At 39.6% G+C, this 24027-nt stretch overlaps 3 protein-coding genes across 11 annotated transcripts in view; 2 read left to right on the forward strand and 1 right to left on the reverse strand.

Moving 5' to 3' along the window:
• Positions 1-484: 484 nt before the first annotated feature.
• On the forward strand, positions 485-3440 carry LOC147636599 (uncharacterized). The gene is made up of 2 exons (XM_086799810.1): positions 485-585; positions 2720-3440. The coding sequence occupies exon 2, from the start codon at positions 2721-2723 to the stop codon at positions 3348-3350; it is 630 nt and encodes a 209-aa protein (XP_086655936.1). The 5' UTR covers positions 485-585; position 2720; the 3' UTR covers positions 3351-3440.
• A 611-nt stretch (positions 3441-4051) lies between these two features.
• On the forward strand, positions 4052-11651 carry LOC147636600 (uncharacterized). Of its 2 annotated transcripts, XM_086799811.1 has the most exons (6): positions 4062-4126; positions 4943-5015; positions 10764-10814; positions 10901-10973; positions 11068-11324; positions 11428-11651. In XM_086799811.1, exons 3-6 carry the CDS (start codon positions 10766-10768, stop codon positions 11568-11570), a joined length of 522 nt encoding a protein of 173 aa, XP_086655937.1. In that variant the 5' UTR covers positions 4062-4126; positions 4943-5015; positions 10764-10765; the 3' UTR covers positions 11571-11651. The 2 variants fall into 2 exon arrangements, with proteins under 2 accessions (XP_086655939.1, XP_086655937.1); XM_086799813.1 differs by lacking the exon at positions 4943-5015 and having other exon boundaries at positions 4052-4126.
• A 3305-nt stretch (positions 11652-14956) lies between these two features.
• Positions 14957-24027, reverse strand: part of LOC147636601 (uncharacterized) — a 40707-nt gene continuing 31636 nt past the window's right edge. For 5 of the 8 annotated variants that reach the window (XM_086800038.1, XM_086800036.1, XM_086800031.1 and 2 more), the window contains one exon: positions 14957-15172. In XM_086800038.1, coding sequence (XP_086656164.1) covers positions 15017-15172 — 156 coding nt within the window. In that variant the 3' untranslated portion in view covers positions 14957-15016. The other 3 variants (XM_086800032.1, XM_086800033.1, XM_086800034.1) reach the window with 3 other exon arrangements.

The following is a 24027-nucleotide window of genomic DNA, read 5'->3' on the forward strand; positions in this document are numbered from 1 at the left end:
ATGATTTTGGACTTTTTAGATAAAAAATGATTTGTTTTGTTATATATATATATATATATATATAGAGAGAGAGAGAGAGAGAGAGAGAGAGAGAGAGAGAGAGAGAGAGAGAGAGAGAGAGAGAGAGAGAGAAGTGTAGAATAATTCGGGTTTTTTAATTAAAAAATGATTGAGAAAAAGTGGTTGCATTTTGGCTAGCCTTCAAATTTTTAAAAATTTTGGTTATTCCCTAAGAGTTCTAAAAGTGTATTTTGTAAAATGATTTTGGACTTTTTAGATAAAAAATGATTTGTTTTGTTATATATATATATATATATATATATATATATATATATAGAGAGAGAGAGAGAGAGAGAGAGAGAGAGAGAGAGAGAGAGAAAGTGTAGAATAATTCGGGTTTTTTAATTAAAAAATGATTGAGAAAAAGTGGTTGCATTTTGGCTAGCCTTCAAATTTTTAAAAATTTTGGTTATTCTATGTATGCCAGGCACCTCAGTCTGCTAGCTTTGAGCTCCACGTGGTCGTGCCTTCGCCTCCTCGAGCTCCTCGACCGCCTTTGCCTCCTCCAAGTGCAAACCAGAACTGGTACTGCGCTGTTACCTTGAACTCGATGCAATTGTATACATGAGTGTTGTAATGAATTGTTTTATAATTAATGATTCAACCTAATATAAACATCAATTCAAAACCTTCCTAAAAAGTCGAAGATTGATGACTTTTGATTAATGTTTGATAAAGATTTGGATTGTTTTGTTTTAAATAAAAGATTTATTTATATAGAATATATATATATATAGAGGACTACCTAAAGATTTCAAACAAAATGTATTATATATATTTATCTATACCTTGAACTCGATGCATTCATGGATGGGAGAGGAGGCTATTCACATGAACGGCTTGATGTCAACGGTGTGGCCAACGGCAGCCCCTTCGCCATGGCAGAAGGAAATGATCGATCACTGTCTTGGTTTTTGTTGTGATACCTGAGAAGCCCATGGGACCAAATCCCTTCTGCATTGCATTGCCCCTCATACCTCTTATGCTCGAATTATTGACATGCACGCCTTCAAGAACAGATTTTTTTATGAAAGTTGGCACAGTATGTGTCCTCTACATGGGGAACACCCACGTGCTGATTGCAAAGCTGGCTTTAGAGCCATGCAGCTGAGAGAGCCTCTGGACCTTTTTGGCTCTCTTTAGAAGACGTATCAATTAAATAAGCCGCAATATATATATCTCTAAAAACAAGTATAAAAGTATTTCTTTGCATTAATTAATTGCTCTTCTCAATTTTAAATTTTGACGTACTCATACCGCCCCCCCAAAAAAAGGAACAGCGGATTGATGTGGCCTTGGGCCGGATAAGGAATGGTGAGGACATGAAAATCTATACAAGATTAACCACATCCCCACCTCTTTCCACGTGGGCAAAGGAGGTGCGCAACCCCTATGCTATCGATAGAGAGCAGCTGAGGCAAAACCTAATCTCACCAAAATCCTAGCCTATTCAAACCCTAGGTTGTCCAAGCCCTAATCTGTTGATCCTTGGAGGTCGATGAGAAGAGCTGCGGACAGCGACGATGATAATGTAGAGAAAAAGACGACAAGGAGGGCCAGTAAAACTAAAACTAGGAATTGAAGGGCATTTTGGTTCCCCAAAGAAAAACATAGAATAGCATTGGAAATGTCATGACGCCTTTGACCGGTTGAACACCGGTTGAAAAGATATTATTTTATTTTATATAGTTAATAAAAAGGCCCTAACATTGGCACCTTTGACCGCTGGGTCGTCATCTATCTATGAAAGTTGACATAGTATGTCTCCTCTACATGGGGAACATACATGTTGTTCAAACAATATGTGTCCTCTACATGGGGAACATGCATGTTGTTGAGACAAAGAGAGTGGTTCTCACGATAAGTGTAAGGGAGTTCACTAAAGGAGTAGTTTAAAACTCTTTAAAGCTGAGGCAAAACCTAATCTCACCAAAATCCTAGCCTATTCAAACCCTAGGTTGTCCAAGCCCTAATCTGTTGATCCTTGGAGGTCGATGAGAAGAGCTGCGGACAGCGACGATGATAATGTAGAGAAAAAGACGACAAGGAGGGCCAGTAAAACTAAAACTAGGAATTGAAGGTTGATGTTTTAAATATACCCATTTTGTTAACTTCAAGGTAATAAACTACGGTTAAGCTTAGAACTTTCTTCATTCTTTGTATTTAAAAAATCGAGGATGTATGTAAAACTTTATGTGAGTCGATGAAATTGTAAGCGCCTTTTGTTTAACTCACATGATATTTTACATATTCCTAGGTGAATACCTTGGGCCCGCACTCTCAGCCATCTTTTTCAATGAGTTTCCCAAAAGCTAAAATTAGGTGAACCGCCTTCAGACATATATAGATATATATACAAATACATATACATATATATATGTATGTATATGCATATACATATATATATACATATACAAATACATATACAACCATATATGTATGTATATGCATATGCATATACATGTACATATACATATACATCATGTGGATACCTTTTTACCATTCATTCACTTGAGCGTAGTTGGGTCTTAATCTATTCTACGTACGTGTGATTTAGTTTGTGATTCACCGTTTCGATTATTTTCATAATCCATAATTTCTTCTAGATTAAAAAAAATTTGAAAAATATTTCATTAATATATTTCTTAATGATGTACAGTATGGATAACGAGGGGGAAATTGTGAGGTGTTCCATGGACGTTCAGGATAGAAGCCATTGTGCAGAGTATTCAAGACCTCAACAATCTGAGGTAAGAGAAGATAATGAGAAGACTCAACGAATAATGCATGCTTTTAAGCAATGCCGGAGGAAACTAAAAACCTCTACTAAGTGGGTGCGACGTAACCATGGTAAGAAGACTCGAAATGGAAAGAAGACAATAAATGTAACATCAGAGAATATACTCCATTTGGTCAACGACACAAACTCCCATGTGTTAAATGTGGAGAGCTTGATTGCTGGTCTTGGTCAGTGCATAAGAAATCATGGAAGTGGGGAGAGCAGTTCAACTCGAGAATCAGTTTCTGCCATTATAAGTGGCAATCACGAGATCAAGGATATTGTCGAAGCTACCTACCTCCGCATAATGGATACATGTGGTGCTTTTGGAGCACACCTTTGTGATATTGGTTGTCGAAAGACAATTGATGCTATAAAAGAGCAACAAGACAAGTTAAGTGCCCATGTTGATAGGCTTGGAATGGAAGTATCAAGCCTTAAAGTAACATTGAATAGGTTTGGGGCTTTACTTACCCAAATGAGTCGTAGATTGCAAACACGTGGAATGTAATTACTCAATTGGTTCACCAATTAGGAGTTGATCTTATGATCCTTTTGTAATGCTTATGACACTATTATCTTTTTGAAAGTTTGGGCTCTAAGTACTCTAATGATAATGATTACCAAAATGAGTTATAGATTGCAAACACGTGGAATGTAATTATTCATTTGGTTCACCGATTGGAAGTTGATGTTATGATCCTTTTGTAATGCTTATGACAGTATTTTCTTTTTGTAACTTTGGGCTCTAAGTACTCGAATGATAAGTATGGTTCTTTTTGTCTCTCAGATATCATTGTTGTGAGAGAGAGAGAGAGAGAGAGAGAGAGAGAGAGAGAGAGAGAGATTGATTTATATATGTGGATATAATCTCTTAGTATTTATATGGAGATTATAGAGAATGTCTCTTTTAATGGTTTTTTTATAGAAAATTCTCTTTTTATGGCTTTTTGTCTCTTATATGTACATGGGGGGAAGAGAGAGAGAGATTTCTAAGCTTGGTTTGGTCATTGGAAGACATTGGATGTTGATTTTATAATGTTTTTGTAATATTTGTGACATTGTTATTGTCTTTTTATAAGTATATATGTAATGTTTTAGGATTATAGATTTTGTCTGTTATTTTTATATATGTAAGTTTTAAGGAAAAATGTGAAATGAAGTTAAGGGGATGGAAAGAGCTCTCATGTATTCTACTTTGTGGATCAATGTAGGTACATTAGCTTTTCATAGGGCTGCCATATTGTTGATTTGTCATATAGTTTGGGTCTTCCTTAGTCTTTTGAGGTAAGCTACCAAAACTTTACTTTATTTTTGTTTTTCTTCTTAATTGTATGTTTATTTTTAGAATTTATGATTTTTAAATACGAATAGTTCGATATAGTTTGATAAGAGCATAAGGATTTTAATGCTCATGAGAAAAGATGAAACTTGGCAAAGATCAAATAAGTTTATGACATTTACTTACCTGCATATAAGCACAATCTAGCTTGAGTCAAAGGGATGGATATATATATAGATATATATATATATGTATATATATATATACACATGTACATATATATATACATGTATATATATATATATATATATATATATATATTCATGTATATACATGTATATATTCATGTATATACATATATATATATACATGTATATATAGATGTATATATACATGTATATACACATGAATATATAGATGTATATATATATATATATGTGTGTGTGTGTGTGTGTATATATATATATATACATGTAAATATATATGTATAGATATATATATACATGTATATATATATATATATATATATATATATATATATATACATATATATATATATACATATATATATATACATATATATACACATGCATATATAGATGTATATATTCTACTTTGTGGATCAATGTAGGTACATTAGCTTTTCATAGGGCTGCCATATTGTTGATTTGTCATATAGTTTGGGTCTTCCTTAGTGTAATGTTTTAGGATAATAGATTTTGTCTGTTATTTTTATATATGTAAGTTTTAAGGAAAAATGTGAAATGAAGTTAAGGGGATGGAAAGAGCTCTCATCTATTCTACTTTGTGGATCAATGTAGGTACATTAGCTTTTCATAGGGCTGCCATATTGTTGATTTGTCATATAGTTTGGTTCTTCCTTAGTCTTTTGAGGTAAGCTACCAAAACTTTGCTTTATTTTTGTTTTTCTTCTTAATTGTATGTTTATTTTTAGAATTTATGATTTTTAAATACGAATAGTTCGATATAGTTTGATAAGAGCATAAGGATTTTAATGCTCATGAGAAAAGATGAAACTTGGCAAAGATCAAATAAGTTTATGACATTTACTTACCTGCATTTAAGCACAATCTAGCTTGAGTCAAAGGGATGGATATATATATAGATATATATATATGTATATATATATATATACATGTACATATATATATATATATATATATATATTCATGTATATACATGTATATATTCATGTATATACATATATATATATACATGTATATATAGATGTATATATACATGTAAATATATATGTATAGATATATATATACATGTATATATATATATGTATATATATATATACATATATATATATATACATATATATATACATATATATATATATACATATATATATATATACATATATATATATATATATACATCCCAAGAGAGAGAGAGAGAGAGAGAGAGAGAGCTTTATAATCTTTTAGTATGTATGTGAAGATTGGAGAAAATCTCATGAGGGATTTGTATATTATGTGTATACACAAATATCATAGAAAAAATATTGTTATTTTTATTCAATGTTTACTATTTTATAATAAAGAAAATGACTTTACTATTTTATGATGGAATTAGGTTTATAGCAAGAATGGTAGAGACACGTAGTTTGAGGTGTCCTCTTCAGACCATTTCCTTGAATGCTCCAAGGAAAAGAAGAAGAAATGAAAAAATAAAATGTGCACAGGAGTCAAGGGATAGTGAACCTCATTGTTGTGATGCAAGGATGCATAATGTTACCTGTAATACCGGTGATGTATTGATGCAAGAGACTCATAGGATTCTTGCAGAAAACGATACCTTTTGTGCACAAAGACAAGTAGCAAAAGAAACTTTGATGTGTTTACCTCAATCTAGCACTAAGAGGTCTCAAATTGCCTTGGGTGGAGATAAAAGGATATCTAACAAGAGTGCTAGAAGTGTTCGCCGTGAAATTGCTAGGAATAGGACTCTTTTGAAAGAAATAACAAGGGAAATGGCAAGTGGAGTTTATTCAGGGATATCACTGGTTCAAAGTTTGAGACTTACAAGAAGGTACCGTCGCTTCATCGCTAGAAATAGGACCTCTTATAATGCAGCTAGAAGAGTAAATGAGGGTAATGCAATTACAATGTCTTCCTTTTTTTCCCATGAAGAGAGAGAAGTACCATTTGCTAATACAATAAGAAGGGAGAGTATCGAAGAAATTACCTCTTATGTATTTGAAAAAAGAAAGGGAGGGATTTTGTCTATCCTCCATGAACTCCCGCCCGTACAAGGTACACATGCAGCTACTTGGCCTTTGGTATATTCGTGCACTTTAAGTCACTCATTAGGAGGGATGACACATGAGTGTCGGTTTTGTGGAGCACAGTTATGGGCAAGTGAAAAGAAGATGAGTTGTGGACAGGTTCTTGGCAAATATTGTTGTAAACATGGGCGTGTGTCTGTTCCTTCACTTGCTGAACCACCTGAGCCATTAAGGTCTCTTTTGATTGGTAGTGACACTACAAGTAAAAAATTTCGAGAAAACATCAGGGCTTATAATAGTGTGTTGGCTTTTTCATCATTGGGTGCACAAATAGATGACTCTCTCTTTCACAATAGTAGTGTCTATACTTTCAAGGTGCATGGGACTGTTTATCATCGGATTGGGTCCTTGGTCCCCAATAATATGTACAATCCTAAGCCACAGTTTGCACAGTTGTATGTGTTTGATACTGAGCACGAATTACAAAATCGACTAGGTGTCATGAATGGATTGGAATCCACAACCCTAGAAGCACTTCAATCGATGATGCACACTTCTAATCCATTTGCACAAGCTTTTAAGTATGTGGGAAGAATGTTGAGTGACAATCCAAGTTTGGATTTGAAAATGACTATATGTGAGACGAAATCCACATCTAGGCAGTACTCAATGCCAACAGCTTCCGAGATTGCTGGTATCATGATTGGTCAAGGTGATGATCATAATGTTGGTCGTCGTGATATTTTATTGCATACTCGAGAAGGCACATGCAAACACATCTCTAATTTGCATAGGTGCTATATGCCTCTTTTGTACGTCATGTTATTTCCAAGAGGGGAGGATGGATGGCACTTGAGAATCCCTTATGCTGATGCACAAGTGAGTGCATTGAGAAATGGTCATTGTGTGACTCAACGACAATACTATGCTTATCGATTGCAAATTCGCCCAGATACAAATGCATGCTTGCTACGTGGTGGAAGGTTGTTGCAACAGTTTATGGTTGATGCCTATTGCAGTGTTGAAGAGTCACGATTATCTTGGCTACGCCATAATCAAAAAAGTTTGCGTTCAGAGGTTTATAGTGGTTTAGCAGACATGCTTCATGTGGAAGGAAGTGGAAGTGGTATTGCAGGAAGGACAGTGGGAAGTAGAATAGTGTTACCTTCCAGTTTTACTGGTGGGCCACGACAAATGTATCAACTTTATCAGGATGCCATGGCAATTGTTCGTTCAAAGGGCAAGCCCGATTTATTCATTACTTTCACCTGTAACCCAAAGTGGCCAGAGGTATTAGATGCTTTACTCCCGGGGCAAAGTGCATGTGACCGGCCTGATTTGACTACTAGAGTATTTCACCAAAAACATTCAGATATGATGAAAAATATCGTGAAGAAGGACCTCTTTGGTAAGGTGATTGGATATGTGAGTGTCATTGAGTTCCAAAAAAGAGGATTGCCTCATTCACACACGTTATTGATCTTGGATAGTGCCTATAAACCTAAGACTGTCCAAGACTATGATAGATTAGTATGTGCCGAATTGCCTGACAAGCAAATGTTTCCTGCTCTGCATGATGTCGTGTTGCATTGCAATATCCATGGGCCCTGTGGGCCATTCAATCCAAGTGCAATTTGTATGGATAAAGGGAAATGCACAAGGAACTATCCACGAGCTTTTGCACAAGAGACTACTGTGGATGAGAGTGGTTACCCCGTGTATATGCGTCGAAATGATGGAAGAACTGTGGCATTGAAAAAGTGTAATGTTGATAATAGATGGGTTGTGCCATATAACCCTTATCTTTCAGTCACATATAATGCTCATGTAAATGTGGAAATATGCTCAACAATAGCAGCAGTGAAATATCTTTACAAGTACATATACAAGGGGCATGACAGAGCAACAATAAGATTTAGCACTGTACAAGGTGGGGATGTTAATGCTGCTTGCGTAGTCGATGAGATTCAGAGGTATTTGGATGCACGTTACGTCTCTGCATCAGAGGCATGTTGGAGACTCTTTGAGTATGATTTACACAATGAGAAGCCTGATGTGCAACGGTTGCAGGTACACTTAGATGGGGGTCATAATGTTATCTTCAGAGATGATGATAATATTGCAGATGTTTTTCAGAGGGAAAATGTAGGCAAGACTACTATGACTGAATGGTTTACCTGTAATCAACAACATCCTGAAGCAAACAATACATTGTATGGTGATTTCCCTCAACAATGGGTTTGGAACTCCAGGTTGAAGAAATGGACCAAAAGAAAGATTGGAAACACTATAGGGCGCATGTACTTTGTAGCTCCTTCGGCAGGTGAGGCATACTATGTTCGCCTACTTCTTACAATATGTAAAGGATCTAAGTCATTTGAAGATTTGCGTTCGCTCAATGGTCACATCTATCCTTCTTTCAAGGCAGCTTGCATTGCCAGAGGGATACTGGAAGATGATTCTGAATGGGTTGCATGTATGGAGGAAGCATCATCTATGCAAAATGCCTTGCAATTGAGATGTCTTTTTGGTACTATATTGCTATTTTGTGAGCCTTCCTGTCCAGGAATATTGTGGAAGAGATTTCGAGAAGAAATGATAGAAGATTTTCTATACCAGTTATCAAGAAGCAGGGGTCAGTTTATTGGTATTGAACAATTAGCTGAAACTCATGCACTACTACATTTGGAAGAAATTCTTCGTGCTCAGAGACGGACATTGGCAGATTTTGAAGGAATGCCTGAACTAAACAGAACTGATTTGGAAGTCTTGGGTGAAAATACATTGCTTTTGGAAGAGAGATCTTTTGATACTGTGGAACAATATAACCTGTCAAGTGCTATGGAGTCAACATTAACAGATAGCCAGCGTGTTGCTTTCGATGCTGTAATGCATGCAATTGCGACAGATGCAGGTGACATTTTTTTCCTGGATGGTCCGGGGGGATCGGGCAAGACCTATTTGTATAATTGCTTGCTTGCGCGAGTACGTGGACAAGGGTATGTTGCTTTGGCCACTGCATCGTCAGGTATTGCTTCTCTACTCTTGGCGAATGGACGTACTGCACATTCTAGATTCAAGATACCTCTGGAGCTAAACAATTCTTCAACTTGCAAAATCCCTGTACATGGACAACTTGCTGAGGTTTTGAGAGTTTGTAAGCTCATTATTTGGGATGAGGCTCCAATGATTCATCGTTATGCTTTTGAAGCATTGGATAGGAGCTTACAAGATGTATTATTCTCAGATAAGCCATTTGGTGGAAAGGTTGTATTAATGGGAGGAGATTTTAGACAAATCTTGCCTGTTATTATGAAGGGAAGACGTGAGGATATTGTTAATGCAGCATTGTGTCGTTCCTTTCTATGGAACTCTATCAAAGTTCTAAAGTTAGCTGGAAATATGCGTATTCAATCAAGCAATACTAATGGATGCAATGAGTTTAAACAGTGGGTCATGAATATTGGGAATGGAGTGGATTGTAGCGATGATAATACGATGGTGACACTACCAAGTAATATGGTCTTACAAAGATCGAGTCTTAAAGACTTGGTACATTGGGTATACTCTGAATTGGCTATCACTACGACATATGCTTCATACTTTAGTGAGCGTGCTATTCTTGCTCCGATAAACAGTCAAGTGGATATTGTGAATAAGACAGCTTTGGATGCAATGCCTGGTGAGCCTAAGCAATATTTCAGTGCAGATTCAATTCTTGAAAATGATGAAAATTCATTCCTGTATTCCACAGAATTTTTGAACACAATCGACCTTCGGGGCGGATATCCACCTCACTGCTTGGTTTTAAAGTTAGAAGCTCCTGTTATTTTGCTTCGTAACTTGGATCCAAGACGTGGACTCTGTAATGGTACACGGATGATATGTAAGGCCTTTCACTCTAAAGTCTTGGAGACTGAAATCATCACTGGTACTAAAGTTGGTGAAAGAGTATTTCTTCCACGGATTACCTTTATATGCAGCGAGGCCCAACTACCATTCACCATGAGGAGGAGACAGTTTCCCGTCCGGCTGGCATTTGGCATGTCAATAAACAAATCACAAGGCCAAACCCTAAATGTCTTGGGGTTGTATTTGGTGACTCCAGTGTTTACTCATGGACAACTGTATGTCGCGTTGTCACGAGCACGGTCTCCTCATGCTGTGAAGGTGTTACTTGAGGATAACGCTAATGTGGAGTGTTCATTTGATGATCTTCAAAGTTATACACCTACAACAAACAATATTGTTTATAAGGAGATCTTGATGACTTCAGAGTGACAAGTCAGGTTTCTTATTTAAGTTCTGCAATTTGATTAATTTTGTTGTGATTTCTTTTTTTATACATATTTGTCCATGGTAAAAGTACCTATTTTTGTTGTTTACAGACATGTCTGAGATTACCTTTACATTGGACATGCCTTTGTCGAGGATAGAACGTGAGTTTTTCTCTATATTTGCTTAACTTTTCTTGATTACAAAGTATGGAACATGACATTCTATACTAATGTCTATCTGTATACAGAGCCACCGCTATGGTCAGCTCCTATTACTGCAGGTCACGTAGCAGGGATTATGATTGATGCTTATAGGGATGGGTAAGTATAAGTGTAATTGTTAGGCATTGTATGAATATTTTTTGAACCTATATATAAATAATTGTATAACCTATTTGTTATGCTTTGATTTTAGGATATTACATGACATTGATACGTTTATGGTAAGAGTTGTCGACGAAGGCATCGAGATGTACGGGATTGGTGTTCCTGATGAGGAGTGGGGTGTGTATTTGTTTTGGAGAGAGATGGACAGATGCTTTGCATCATTTGAGGGGTATTCAGTACCCGATGAGTGGGTGTTTCTTACATCCATCATGGCCATTGGTATTCGTTATGCGTTTTATACTAGAGCTCCTCATGTACCATCCACTCGATGTTCTATTGTACGAGGTAATTTTGATTATGTTTTTCTATTATAAGATTTTTTTGAGATTTTATTTATCGATGTGTCGTTATGTGCAGATTTGATTTATCATTGTTTCGTTTTGTGCAGGTCCTTTGCATTCATCGATAGTAGAGCATGTGCGGGATGGATCACCGCTTTACAATAGAGAGCGTATTGTGATGAGGAGACAATTGAATGATCCTTCTCACAAGAGAAGAATTCAATTTGTTGATTCTGACATTACTGACTGAGAATACGTATTTTGTGGTGCATTTTGAGAATATGTAATATTGGTCCTTTTTTGCATCTTTGTATGCTACATTACTATGATATTTTTGTTTTCGCCATAAATCTACGAGACATGGATGTTATTTTAAGATATATATATATAAAGTCACTTGAAATAATGTATTGTGTTTACTTAAAACATGACCTAAATTGGAGAAACTGAGTTTATTTTTTCTAGAACTCTACCTGTCGGCCGCAGCAACGCGCGGGTCCAATACTTGTCAACAATTCATCCCATGATAATGATGTATCATCGCATATCAAAGCGATGTATCATCGCATCAAAACTCGCCTTAAAACAATCTAAGGAAAGAAGTGACTGTTCTCGAAGAGGAGACACCTCTAAATATTGTGAAGAAGCCTTCACGGTAATATTTGAAGACCATCAAAGATAGTAAAATCAAGGCCCAACTTAGCAACGAGTAGCGAGCAACTCGAAAGCAGTAAAGCAGGCCTCTAACTCTATCATGTGAGAGAGAAATATGTGAGTTTTGTCGTGATGACAAATGTATTGTAAAATTTATAACCTAAATCATTTGTAGAAGCTCCTCAACACAAGAAATGGAAGCAAGCCATGGATGAGAAGTACAACTCCATTATGAAGAACAATACTTTACAACTTATACCACTTCCAAAAGGCAAGGAGGATACTGGTAAAAAGTGGATGTACAAGCTAAAATATAATGATGATAATAGCATTGACAAGCATAAATCAAGGCTTGTGGGGCAAAAGGGTATGTGCAAAAGGACGGTACTAAATTTGAGAAAACATTTTCTTTCGTGATTAAAATGAATACCATTAGGATTGTCCAATCATTATGATTAATATGTGATTCAAACTAATGTCAAAAAGTGCATTCTTACGTATATGTCAAACAATCACGGGGTTAGCTTGTTAAAAACAAGGAGAATCTGGTTTGCAAATTCTCAAAGACTTTATATAGTCTCAAGAATTGATAAGTTCTTATTGCAAAGTGGTTTCATCTAAAGTAAGTGTGATCCAAACTTATATATTCTTTAAGGCAAATCATATTATTTTACTTTTTGTATACGTGGATAATCTTATTTATACCGATAGCAACAAATCTTGTTATAAGTGAAGTGAAAGTGGATCTTTTTGATGAGTTTCATATGAAACAAATTTGGGATCTCTTCATTGAGGTATGGAGACAACAAAGTAGTTTATTTTTTACTTGATCCAAGTTTATCAAGGAGCTACTATTGGAAAAGTTTAATATGGACAATTGCAACAAATATAGAGCCAAACTAAAAATTTCCAACATCAATTATAAATTACATGCATATGGGACTTTCTACAAGCAACTTGTTTTTGATAGTCTTATTTACCATGCATATGGGACTTTGTACAAGCAACTTGTTGTTAGTCTTATTTAGGAAATCATGACTCGCCTAAATATTTCTTATGAAAAGCAAGCTTAGTCGACACAGCAAAGATCCTCATTGGCGTGCACCAAAACGTGTGTTGAGAAACTTCAAAGGAATATATAATTTTGGTATTGAATGTCTCCACATCTAATCTTATTTTGTCAAGATTTTGGGCAACAGATGTGGATGATAGAAAATCTCTATGTCTCCACATCTAATCTTATTTTGTCAAGATTTTGGGCAACAGATGTGGATGATAGAAAATCTCTATGTCTTTATCTTTTCTATGGGTTCAGATACTGAAACATGGAAAAGCAAGCAGCAAAAGCAATCAACCGTGGCCTTACCTTCTATACAGAGACTAAGCATATTTCATCAAAGAATGTTGCTTGTTAATGTATACAACTGAGAAGGCTTTTCGAAGAATTATGTTAATTCAAAATGAATAACTCCCATATATTATGACAACCAAAGTTGCATCTAAGAATTCGGTATTTCATGCTCGAACAAAACATAGTGAAATACATTATCTTTTTGTTCGAAAAAAAGTGCAAGCAAAAAAGGTGGAATTAGTTTATTGTTCCACAAATAATCAAGTTATTGATATACTTATCAAACCTCTTGGAAAACCTAAGTTTAAGTACTTCAGACATTTGATGGGTGTAACTAGCAATAAGCTCATCATTAATCAGATATTGAATGGATACAATGACCACATATTCTTAGATTTGTGGATCCGTGATAAAGATCAGCATGGCACTCAAAGCATGTGGAGTATCAAAACGCACCTCATGCTTCATTGGAATCATCAAGGGCTTCATGAATATGTGTAGGACATTTTCATTACATAGGATTATATTCAAGTTTAAAATGCATGGGCGTTAGTAAGCAACATTAGGACGTTTATTAGGTGTATATTCAATTCATTATTATCCAACCATAAAGAGGTACATGGAAAAACCTCACATACACATCTTCATTGTAATCGATTTTATCTAATGCAATACACGAAGCTTCCTCTCTATGATAAACAATAATCAGGTCTTAATTTGTTAAATCAATTTTGCATTTGATTGATTTTCTCACATTATTGACCACCAAAATTGAACACTTTAGTTCTTGGGAATTACTAAATCATTGGCCAAAACTAAGCTCTCTTTGTTTTTTTTAAAAGAGTAATGTTGATTTTTCTACTAGCTAAAGCAAAGCACATATGACATTTATACGTAACTAAAGCAAAGCAAGTCTTATTGTGTGGCTTATTCCAATGCTTGTTTTAAAAGAGCCCATTAACGAGAGACATTTTACTCTTCCACGTTGTAGGCGTCCTTTGTGGAGCAAATACAGATTATTAGAGGGGTTTCTCATTTCCACGTCACAACAAAAGAATGCTTTGTTTGCACTCCGAACATCTACTTCGCAATCCTCGAATTGTCTACACGAACGTTCATGACGTTGCGACCGCATATCCCATTGCTAAACTAGCAGTTACAATGCGCCTCTCCTCTCCATTGCACCATGTTAAGAACATCTTAAAATCCGTGTGTGTTTTGTGTATACATTATTCCACCACCTTAACGTCCCCTTATCATGTGTGTGTATATTCTACCATCTTAGAAACCCAACCTAAATACCAGAGTCTAAACATCACTTTGGGTTAAGACTTTGGCATTGACTTACAATCTCACCTATGTAAATAAACTCACGTGTTCATCACTTGAACTAATCTAAGAAATTTAGATATCTATTAACCATGGACAACCAAGGCACAAGGAGAGGAGAGAAAAAAGAAATCTTGGATTTTAAAAAAAAAATAAGAGAAAAAAAACCCTCCGATTGACCCTTTGTATTCCATTCCTACGTTTTGCTTCTTAATGTCTTTTACATACCGCAACAACACGTGGGTTTAGTAGTTATATTTAATTGCAGTACCTCTAACAAGGGTAATCTTGTATGGGTAATGTGGGAGTAAAAGGAAGATTAAATTTATAAGCAATCATACACGTCGATAGTAGCTACACAACTACACAGAAACCATAGTCCTCCCATGTATGGAAGCATTTACATTGTTAATTTGTCCAAGATGTCTCACTCCAAACCTCCGTAATGAGTAAGGATCAACTCCTGCTTTGTGTGCAGCCATCACACCCAGTGCCTCCCAGTAATTTGCAACCCGTACCTGGAAGCCAAACCTTCAACTACTCTCTCTGCCTCTCTCTCTCTCTCTCTCTCTCTCTCTCTCTCTCAATCAAGGGCCTTGAATGTGAGGGTCACCCGCCCGCCTTTCCAAAGGGCCATCATCCAAAGAGGATGGAGAAGCATTATGTAGACAAATGGATATTACAAGATCCCCATTCGTCCATGCATGGCAACCAGGAAAGACATGTCAAGGGAACAGCCCCTCCACCGGTTCAAAGATCAAGGATCAAGGGTAGCAGTCTTGTGACAAAGAGTGGCTCTCTGCACCAGCAAGATCTACTTGAGCAATGATCCCACACCATTGCAACTTGAGAATAGAAAACTCGGGATGAATAAAAGGAAGCAATTACTTACATAATTAACACCATAGATAATAGATATCTGATTAATGCAATTAGATTCATAACAGAGAGAAAGCACTATACATTGCTTTGAATTCATGAACGATAGCATGTGGTAGAGAGCTTGATACACGTACCTAGTCATGGCTGAATATAAAAGCATTACATTCACACCTAATAATGTCAATAAGTTACTTACTAACGTTCATACAATGAAACTTGAATAAAATCCTATCCATAGAGAATGTCCTACACATCCATCATATCATCTCGAAGCTCTTGCCGAGTGCTTCACTGTTCTTCATACCTGAGCTGCAAACATGAGAATACCAAGCTCTTGGAGCTTGCGTGAGACTATATAAAGCCTTTGAGAGTTTGCATACAAGATTCTCCTTGCCTTTGACAACATTACCTTCTGGTTGTTTTTGACATAAAACTCCTCTTCCAAATAACCATTTGAGTGTGCACTTTTGACGCACCTTTGAATCACATCCCAAATGTATTGCAAAACAGTCCTAATGGTATTCATTTTAAACATGGGAGAAAATGTTTCCTCAAAGTCAATACCTTCATTTTGCACATTATTTTGATGCAAGACTTGCTTTATGCTAGTCAATGCTACCATCAGCATTATATTTCAGCTTGTACACCCACTTTGTACCAATAGCCTGCTTGCCTTTTGGAAGTGGTACAAGTTGCCAAGTATTGTTCTTTATAAAATCGAGTTGTACTCATCTATAACTTGCTTCCATTTTTTGCGTTGAAAAGCTTCTACAAACGATTTAGGCTCTGAATTTTGCAATACATTTGTCATCAAAGCAAAATTCACATAACTCTTTGGCTTTCTTTCCCTTAAGAGACACTTAGAGACTTGCTTGTTGCTCTTGGGCTGATCCTTGATTTTACTATCCTCAATGGTTTTAAGAACCACCATGGAGGCTTCTTTAGAGGTGACTCTTGCTCGGGAACGTTCACTTCAATCCTTGGATTTTTTGGGCTGAATCGTTGATGTTTTCTCCATGTTGAGGGACTTCATTTTCTTGATATCTCCATCACCAAACCATAATGATGAGGAATGGTCCTAATTTTGCTGAGAAAAATCAGCAGTTATTTTCATCAAAAATCACATCGTGGCTTAAAATGACTTTTCTTTCAATGGGGTCAAACAAACGGTATGATTTCTCATTCGAAGTATAGCCAATGAAGATGTATTTGCATCTATTTTCCTCTTACACTCACATACGCATCACAACCAAATACTGTCAAATGAAAAATCTTAGGTTTGATTCCCAAAACACCTGTTGAGGTGTCATACCTTCCAAAATTGTTGGTGATTTATTTTGAAGATATGTGGCTGTTTGGACCGCTTTGGCCCAAAAACCATCTTCAAGATTCCCTACCTTCAGCATGCTTCTCGTCCCGGCAGAAGAAGTCAGAAGGGGGCAGTGGTTCAGTGGAGAAGGATCACCAGAGGAGTCGAAAGGTTGCCAGGTATACCACCCAGCAAAACAGTTTAGCAGAGGGGAATGTCACGTGCACACCCATCAGGTGTACAAGTGGCATGGCATCATCAGGCATATAATCAGGATATTCATTCAGACATATATCAGTATGAGCATCATATGGGGGTGTTTTATCACCAACATCAGCACTCTAGTCATCATGAGCATTGTAAGGCATTCATGTGCATCAGCCGACAGCATTTATAAAACAGCCGACTGGCATTTATGGCATTCATATGCAGCCGTGAGCATTCAGGGCTGGCCGACTGCAGCAAGGCTGCCTGACCAGCATCATGCAAACATATAAATAAGAGGCGCATCCATTCAGTCCAGAATCAAGAGGCGCATCCATTCAGTCCAGAATCAAGAGCGTTTTCATATCTTTACACTACAGGGGATCGTTGAGGAGGGGAGAGCTCACAGGCATCGGATATACTACTGCTTTGTGGATTTCCTCAAAGCTTTTGATATGGAGACTGCATAGGCCAAACTGATGAGGAGACTGCAAGATATGGGAGTGCCAACAAAGATGCTTTGGGGGTCATTACACTCTATGAGTCAGTCACAGGCAGAGTACGGGCTCCAGGAGGTGACTCAAAGATCATACACAGCACTATCGGGATGAAGCAGGGCTGCCCCTTGTCTCCTAACTCTATTTGGTCTATACATTGATGAGATCTCGGATTACATAGCAGACAGGGAGGACCAGGAGCACATTTAGCACCAGTCCTGATACCGATCCTCTTGTATGCAGATGATAATGTTCTTATTTCTGATTCACTAGAGGGGCTGCAGAGGCATTTGGATGCATTACGGGCCTTTTGTGAGGACCGGGACCTCACTTTGAACCTTGGAAAAACCAAGGTCATGATCTTTAACACCTCCTCACAGTGGATAAGTAGATCTGCAGTACAGTTTACACAGAGTGGAGAGCCTGTGGAGTATGTTACCTCATATGTATGCCTTGGGATCACTTTTGATGGGCCCACGGCAACCGCACCAAAGGACAGGATATGCCAGCTCTGTCACACAGAGCCTGAGACAAAGGATCATTACATATGCCGATGCCCCGTATACTATGAGATTCGAGGGAGGTTCCACTGCCTCTTCCGAGCTGGGTTCAGACCACTGTCCAGGATCATGGACTTCCCAGATCAGAGATGCCTAGGACTTTTTCTTCTAGAGCTCCGTAGACACAGGGAGTCCTTAGTGAGATCCATATCAGCTATACCTGCTCGAGGACCAGCACACGAGCTCTCATCGACTTCTTCCATACTAGCACTGTCGATCCACCCAAAATACCCCAAACCACAGGCTAGTGCAGGAGCTCGGCCGAGAGATGTTACACTCAACAGAGCCATTGAGTTAGGCAGAGCTCGACGCCCCAAACCCCATGGCCCTCGCCCACGGCCACGCCACCACAGGAGGATCTGGGCCATCATCGCAGGACCTCACGCCAGCTCAGTTTTACCGCCTTGAGCACCATGTCACAGCAACCCATGAGGGATGTATTAGGGCGATATGAGAGCTCTCTGCTCATGTACCTAGATTAGATTTTATAGTTCTAGATTTTTGTTGTCTTTCTTTATTACCATTTTGTACCCAGGATGATGTACCTCATGGATATGATGTAGCCTTTTGGTCTCATAGGTCATTTTGGCCTTTTGAAGACGTTAATACAACTCTCTCTCTCTCTCTCTCTCTCTCTCTCTCTCTCTCTCTCTCAAGCTCTTTCTCTTGAGTCTCAAGGTCTCTCTCTCTTTGGCAATGAGGTCCCGAGGGAAGGAAAAGCACGAGGCTTTTGCCTTATATACCACCACCGGTGAGAAACCTACCGGTAATTCAGGGACATGGAAATGGACGTGCATCTTTTGCAGGAAGGGTTACACAAGTAGCGCCACAAGGCTCCTTGCACATGTCCAAGCTTGGTGGAAAAGTTGCACCGTGCAAGAAGATTCCTCAAGAAATTGTGGATGGTATAGTGAAGAAGTACTCACTCATCCGCAACCAAGGCAAATGTGGATGTGGAGGAGCTTCCATGTCCAGTACCTCCGCATCCGTGAGTCCCCTGCCCATCCGGCTTCGGCTCCGCCTTGGCCGGTTTCAACTTCCAATCAAAGAGACCAAGGGAGGAGAACTCTCTAGCAATGAGGCAAATTGCCATTGGTGATTGCAATCTGTCCTTCCATGTGCTCAAGGTCCCATAATGGCACAAAATGGTGAAGGCCATTGCGGAGGTGGGACTATCCCATGGCGATCGGCATGGTATCACCTACCATGAGATGCGCACCACCGCGCTTGATGGCGAGAGGCAAAGGATCAACAACAAACTCACACCCATGCGAGAAGGATGGGTGAAGTATGGTTGCTCTATCCTCTCCGATGGATGGAGTGATCGGAAGAAGAGGGGTATCATGAATATCCTTGTTTCATGCACTCTCAGCACATACTTCTTACATGCCGTAGATATCGGAAAGGCGGGGACATCGGGCAACTTTATCTATCGTCATATTCGGCAAGCCATCATAGAGGTGAAATTTAAATGACGACTCTATGTGCATTGCGATTTAAGTTTTAACTCTCGAGTCTCTAGTATCTATGTTCAAGCTTCTAAAGAATGTCATGACTCATTGCATTTGCCATTGTGTTACATGTAGGTCGTGCACAAAAATGTCATTCAAGTCATCTTTGTGTGTATGAGTGAGTAGGAACTCCAGTTCCTCTCACATGCCCCAAAGAGTAATCCTATGAGAAAATAAGAGACAGTTAGATGTAAGATCTAGTTACTACTCTAAAGTATAAACTTTAAAGTTAAACTTTAGAGTTAAAAGTCTTGAATATTCAATAGTCACCTGTGACAAGACTCTCAAAGCCACTTTTTGTGCGTGAGTCATTCGATAACCAAATGACTCCTACCAAAAAACTGGTTGGACCATCGACTCCCTACTCAAGCAAAGTGGGTTCATGAAAGCGGCTCCCCTCTGATCATTGTACCAAATGAGCTCTTGAAGGAACTCTTTTTGCTCGTGGTAGGGAAGTATCTTTGGAAAGTAGGAATCCCAATCGAAAAGTAGCTCTGCATCAGCGAAGAGCCTTGATACTTTGTAGGTGGGATGCAATAAGGCCGCAAGACCATGGATAGGTATGTGCATCCACCACCACCTCCTCTCCACAAGCACCACAAGTGAAATGCGTCATGGTGTGGGTGGAGGCTCGGTGGGATCCCTAGAATGCATAAAGGCCACTTTAAGGTTAATAAGTATTAATTATAAAGGAAAAAGAAGGAGATTTGAAAACAAGAAAAAATAAAGAGCTAGAAGGAGAATCAAGATGGCCAATGGGACCTAGGTTTACCTAATCCCCTCCATAGGAATGTCGGGATCCTCCTCATCAAGGCTAGGGCCTCTCGCATGAAGTGGGTGAGTAGCCCCAATGTGAAGCCCTCCATGTCAGCCATGCGCAAAATCCTATACTAGGGAGTCATTGCAATGACAATGGCATGCACCTTGCGCCAAAAGGACTCTCTCATGCACAGCCGTTGAACGGCTCGGGCCTCGTCCGCACAAGTCCCCATCTCTTCTCTTAGCCATGCAATGAAATCCGGGGAGACCACTGTCATCTGGAGCTTCGGTTGTACGTCGTATGGCCGCTCCAAGAGAAGCCACATGTAGGCAAACCGCGTGGAAGAGGGCTTCTTAAGCTCCAAGTCGCTTTGCTCACGAAACATAACAAGCACCTTCATCTTCTCTGTGAAGAAATTCACAATTGATAGGCCTTGTGCGACCACCCTCTTCACCCACTCTAGCTTCCCCACATCCTCCATTAGTAAGTCTAGACAATGGGAGGCACAAGGAGTCCATACAATGGATGGAAACTCCACCTCTAGTGAGTGCCCCATTTTGCGGCGGCATTCGTCATCATACCAATAGTTCTGGGGCATGGAACTGCAAGGTCGCTTGGCAGTAGACCGCGCATGCACATGAAAGAAGTGGTGGCAGATGTGTGGAGTATGGTGGTAAGCTGTGATGTGAGGGTGGGTAGGGGGACAGTAGGTTCCACATCCTCGAGTTGGCGGTAGATGGGGTTGGAGTAAACAAGGTCAAGCTCGTGATCAAAATGGACCTGGGTGTAATGTGAGACGAGGGATGGTGGCAGAAGGGTGGATGGTGTCCAGGTAAGAGTGAAAGAGAGGTAGGCATGGTCAACTTCAAAGGGGCGTGGCGGGATAAAGAAGTGGAGAAGGTGTGCCAAAACCAGAGATCCCATAAGGTGTACCTCCTGAGTGAGGGAAGGAGGAGAGAGCATTGGAGGAGGGCCATTAGGACATCGTGTTATAGATAATGAGACCATGTGTCACAGGCAGGCACGTATAATACAGAAAACTAGTGGCCCAAATCACAGCATACATTCAACATCCATCACAACATGAGCATGAAACCTCACCCAACGCAAGAAATGGGAGTTCTACACTCAAAAAGAGGATGAAATACACCAACTCTTCTTGGGGTCAAACTGCAAAGAGGCTTGGAGGAAACCCCAAGAACATCGCCCCCCCCCCCCCCCCCCCCCCCCCCCCACTTGCCCGGACACATGGCATTCCTATACACGCTCCCTCTACCATATCCCCCATCATCCACCTTTGCACCCACCACCACATCCCCGCCCCACCACCTCCATCTATTCACAAAGGGCATAGATCACGAGGGATTCATTGCCAATGAGTACATCTCACATGCCGATGGTACCCTCACGCCCCTACTAGCCTACATGTTCAAAAGAGCCATTTCTAAAGGATTTCCACCCTCTTGGTCCACTAACACCATCAACCCATCCTCAAAGTTGAAGACCCACTTGATCCTAATAATTACATGACCATCATGATTGGCCACACATTGGCCAAACTCTATGGATCGATGCTAGAGATGGAGCTCAATTCATTTGCATAGAGACAAAGATGCAGAGCCTCAAGACAAGATAGGCTTTCGGAGGAGCTACTCCACCCTTCACCACATCTTCACCCTCCATACCATCATCGAAGAGGGTAGAGCACAACATCAAAGGATTTTCTATTTCTTTGTGTATTTCCACAAATCTTTTGGTAATGTACTCCGAGCCTGCCTCCTACAGTGTTTACAAGAGACAGGAGTCCCATGTGACATCCCCCTCTATGAGTCCGTCACCGAGCAAGTGAGAGCCCCAGGAGGTACATCGCAAAAGATTTCCGACATTATTGGGGTGAAACAGGGCTGCCCTCTATCACCCACTCTTTTTGGCCTCTACATTGATCAGATCTCGAGCTCCATTGTGACAGATTAGGCAGGGCTGGTCCCATAGTGGCAGGCATATTGATCCCCCTACTACTTTATGCTGATGACATCGTCCTCCTTTCAAATTCAGCCGAGGGGCTTCAAAGACATTTGGATGCCTTACAACGGGACCAAGGTAATGGTCTTCAATACCTCCAACCCCTGCACATCCAGATTGAGCTTCCCATACACAGGGCATCCTATAGAGATTGTCTCATCCTATGTCTACCTTGGTGTCACTTCTAGTAGCCCACACTTCACATGGTTCCCACAGCACATGCCAAAGTCACACGGAATATGCAGCCTTGACTTCCTTGAGCAACAGTGCTTCCAGTCACATTTCCAGGAGCCCTGGACAAAGGATTGGCTTTTTGACACCCTCATCACACCAGCCTTGATGTATGCAGCAGCCTTTAGGGGTGAAATTTATCTGATGAGGATTGGCAGCGAGTTGAGAGGCCCCAGGTCATGATGTTCTCCTATACAATCCGCAACAAATCATCAGCCTCACACCAGATTATCCAAGCAGAGATTGTTGCAGCCCAAATGGTAGTGGATGCACTCGGATGGAATTATCTGAGCCTCAGTTGTGTGAGCTGTGTCTAGATTGTTTTGGTGTGAACACCCTCTTAGGTGTAAATGCCCCTTATTAAGGGTTAGGTCAGAAGATACGGCCTTAGTGCCAATAAATACAGTGTACATGGTGTGAGTATTATCATTCATAATACTACAATCATTGTGTTTATGTGCAATCTCTATCTCACTTGAGCTCCATCTCCTTCCTCCCTCAAGCCTCATCTCTCTCCACCACACATCATCATGGTGAAGCTGTTCCAACCTTCATAGCCTGGACCTCTGTATTTTCTACATGGTATCAGAGCCATGGCCATCATCTTGCGTTTTTTTCCCATGTGGCCTCTGAAATTTTCTTATCCATCATTTGCGTTTCCATTCACTATGAGTATAAGCTTGCATTCTTCCTTCTGAACGGGTTGCCCACTTCAGCATTTTTTTCTGTTCGCTGGCTTGGAGGACTGCCAGTGTGCAACCAAGCAGAGCCACGGCTGCCTGTTACATCGACTATTCAAAGGTTTAGCCACAGCGCCGCTGCTCGCCACCTGGTGGCTCAGCATCCACTTCCTCTGTAAACGCCACCGCTGACCACCTACTGTGGCTGTGGCTCCTTCTGCCCGCCTGCGTTCACCTCTAGGCACCACCAACTGCACACTAAGGCTCACGATTTCTCCTGCTTCCACCAGCCACCACTCCCACTGTGCGCCTGGCTGGCTGTCTTGCCTGTTGACCTTCCTCAGAGTCTTCTGGAGGTTGCGTTTACCTCCACTTTGGCTGCGTTTTATGTTTGCAACCCCCTTTTCTTTTCTTTTTGCTACTACAGCAACTGCACCTGCTCCTCAACAGCCAGTTTCTTGGAGTGCCTTTCTTGGGCAAGAGGGCCACCCGGCTGCCTCTTCTGCAAAGGCTTCTTTCAACATCAGCAAGCACGTGAGTGTTGTAGGGTCCTCTCACAGACTCCGTGTCACATTGGGTGGTGTATGCTAAGGTTAAAGGAAGGTCATCAAACCCCTAAAACTTTTATTGTTTTTTGGTGTTCGGGGGTCTTTGCAAGAAGATCTTGCACGTATACATTGATCATATCATTTAAGATTAGGTATCATAAAGAAACTC

This window comes from Cibotium barometz, chromosome 7, assembly GCF_041138505.1.
Source record: "Cibotium barometz isolate CiBa-2024 chromosome 7, ASM4113850v1, whole genome shotgun sequence".
Classification (NCBI taxonomy): domain Eukaryota; kingdom Viridiplantae; phylum Streptophyta; class Polypodiopsida; order Cyatheales; family Cibotiaceae; genus Cibotium; species Cibotium barometz.

Bases quoted from the DNA above. Each gene is read 5' to 3' on its own strand.
- LOC147636599 (XM_086799810.1), top strand. From the start codon at position 2,721: ATGGATAACGAGGGGGAAATTGTGAGGTGTTCCATGGACGTTCAGGAT.
- LOC147636600 (XM_086799813.1), top strand. From the start codon at position 10,766: ATGTCTGAGATTACCTTTACATTGGACATGCCTTTGTCGAGGATAGAA. The intron at 10,815-10,900 runs GTGAGTTTTTCT...ATCTGTATACAG, and splicing joins GCCTTTGTCGAGGATAGAAC to AGCCACCGCTATGGTCAGCT. The intron at 11,325-11,427 runs GTAATTTTGATT...CGTTTTGTGCAG, and splicing joins TCGATGTTCTATTGTACGAG to GTCCTTTGCATTCATCGATA.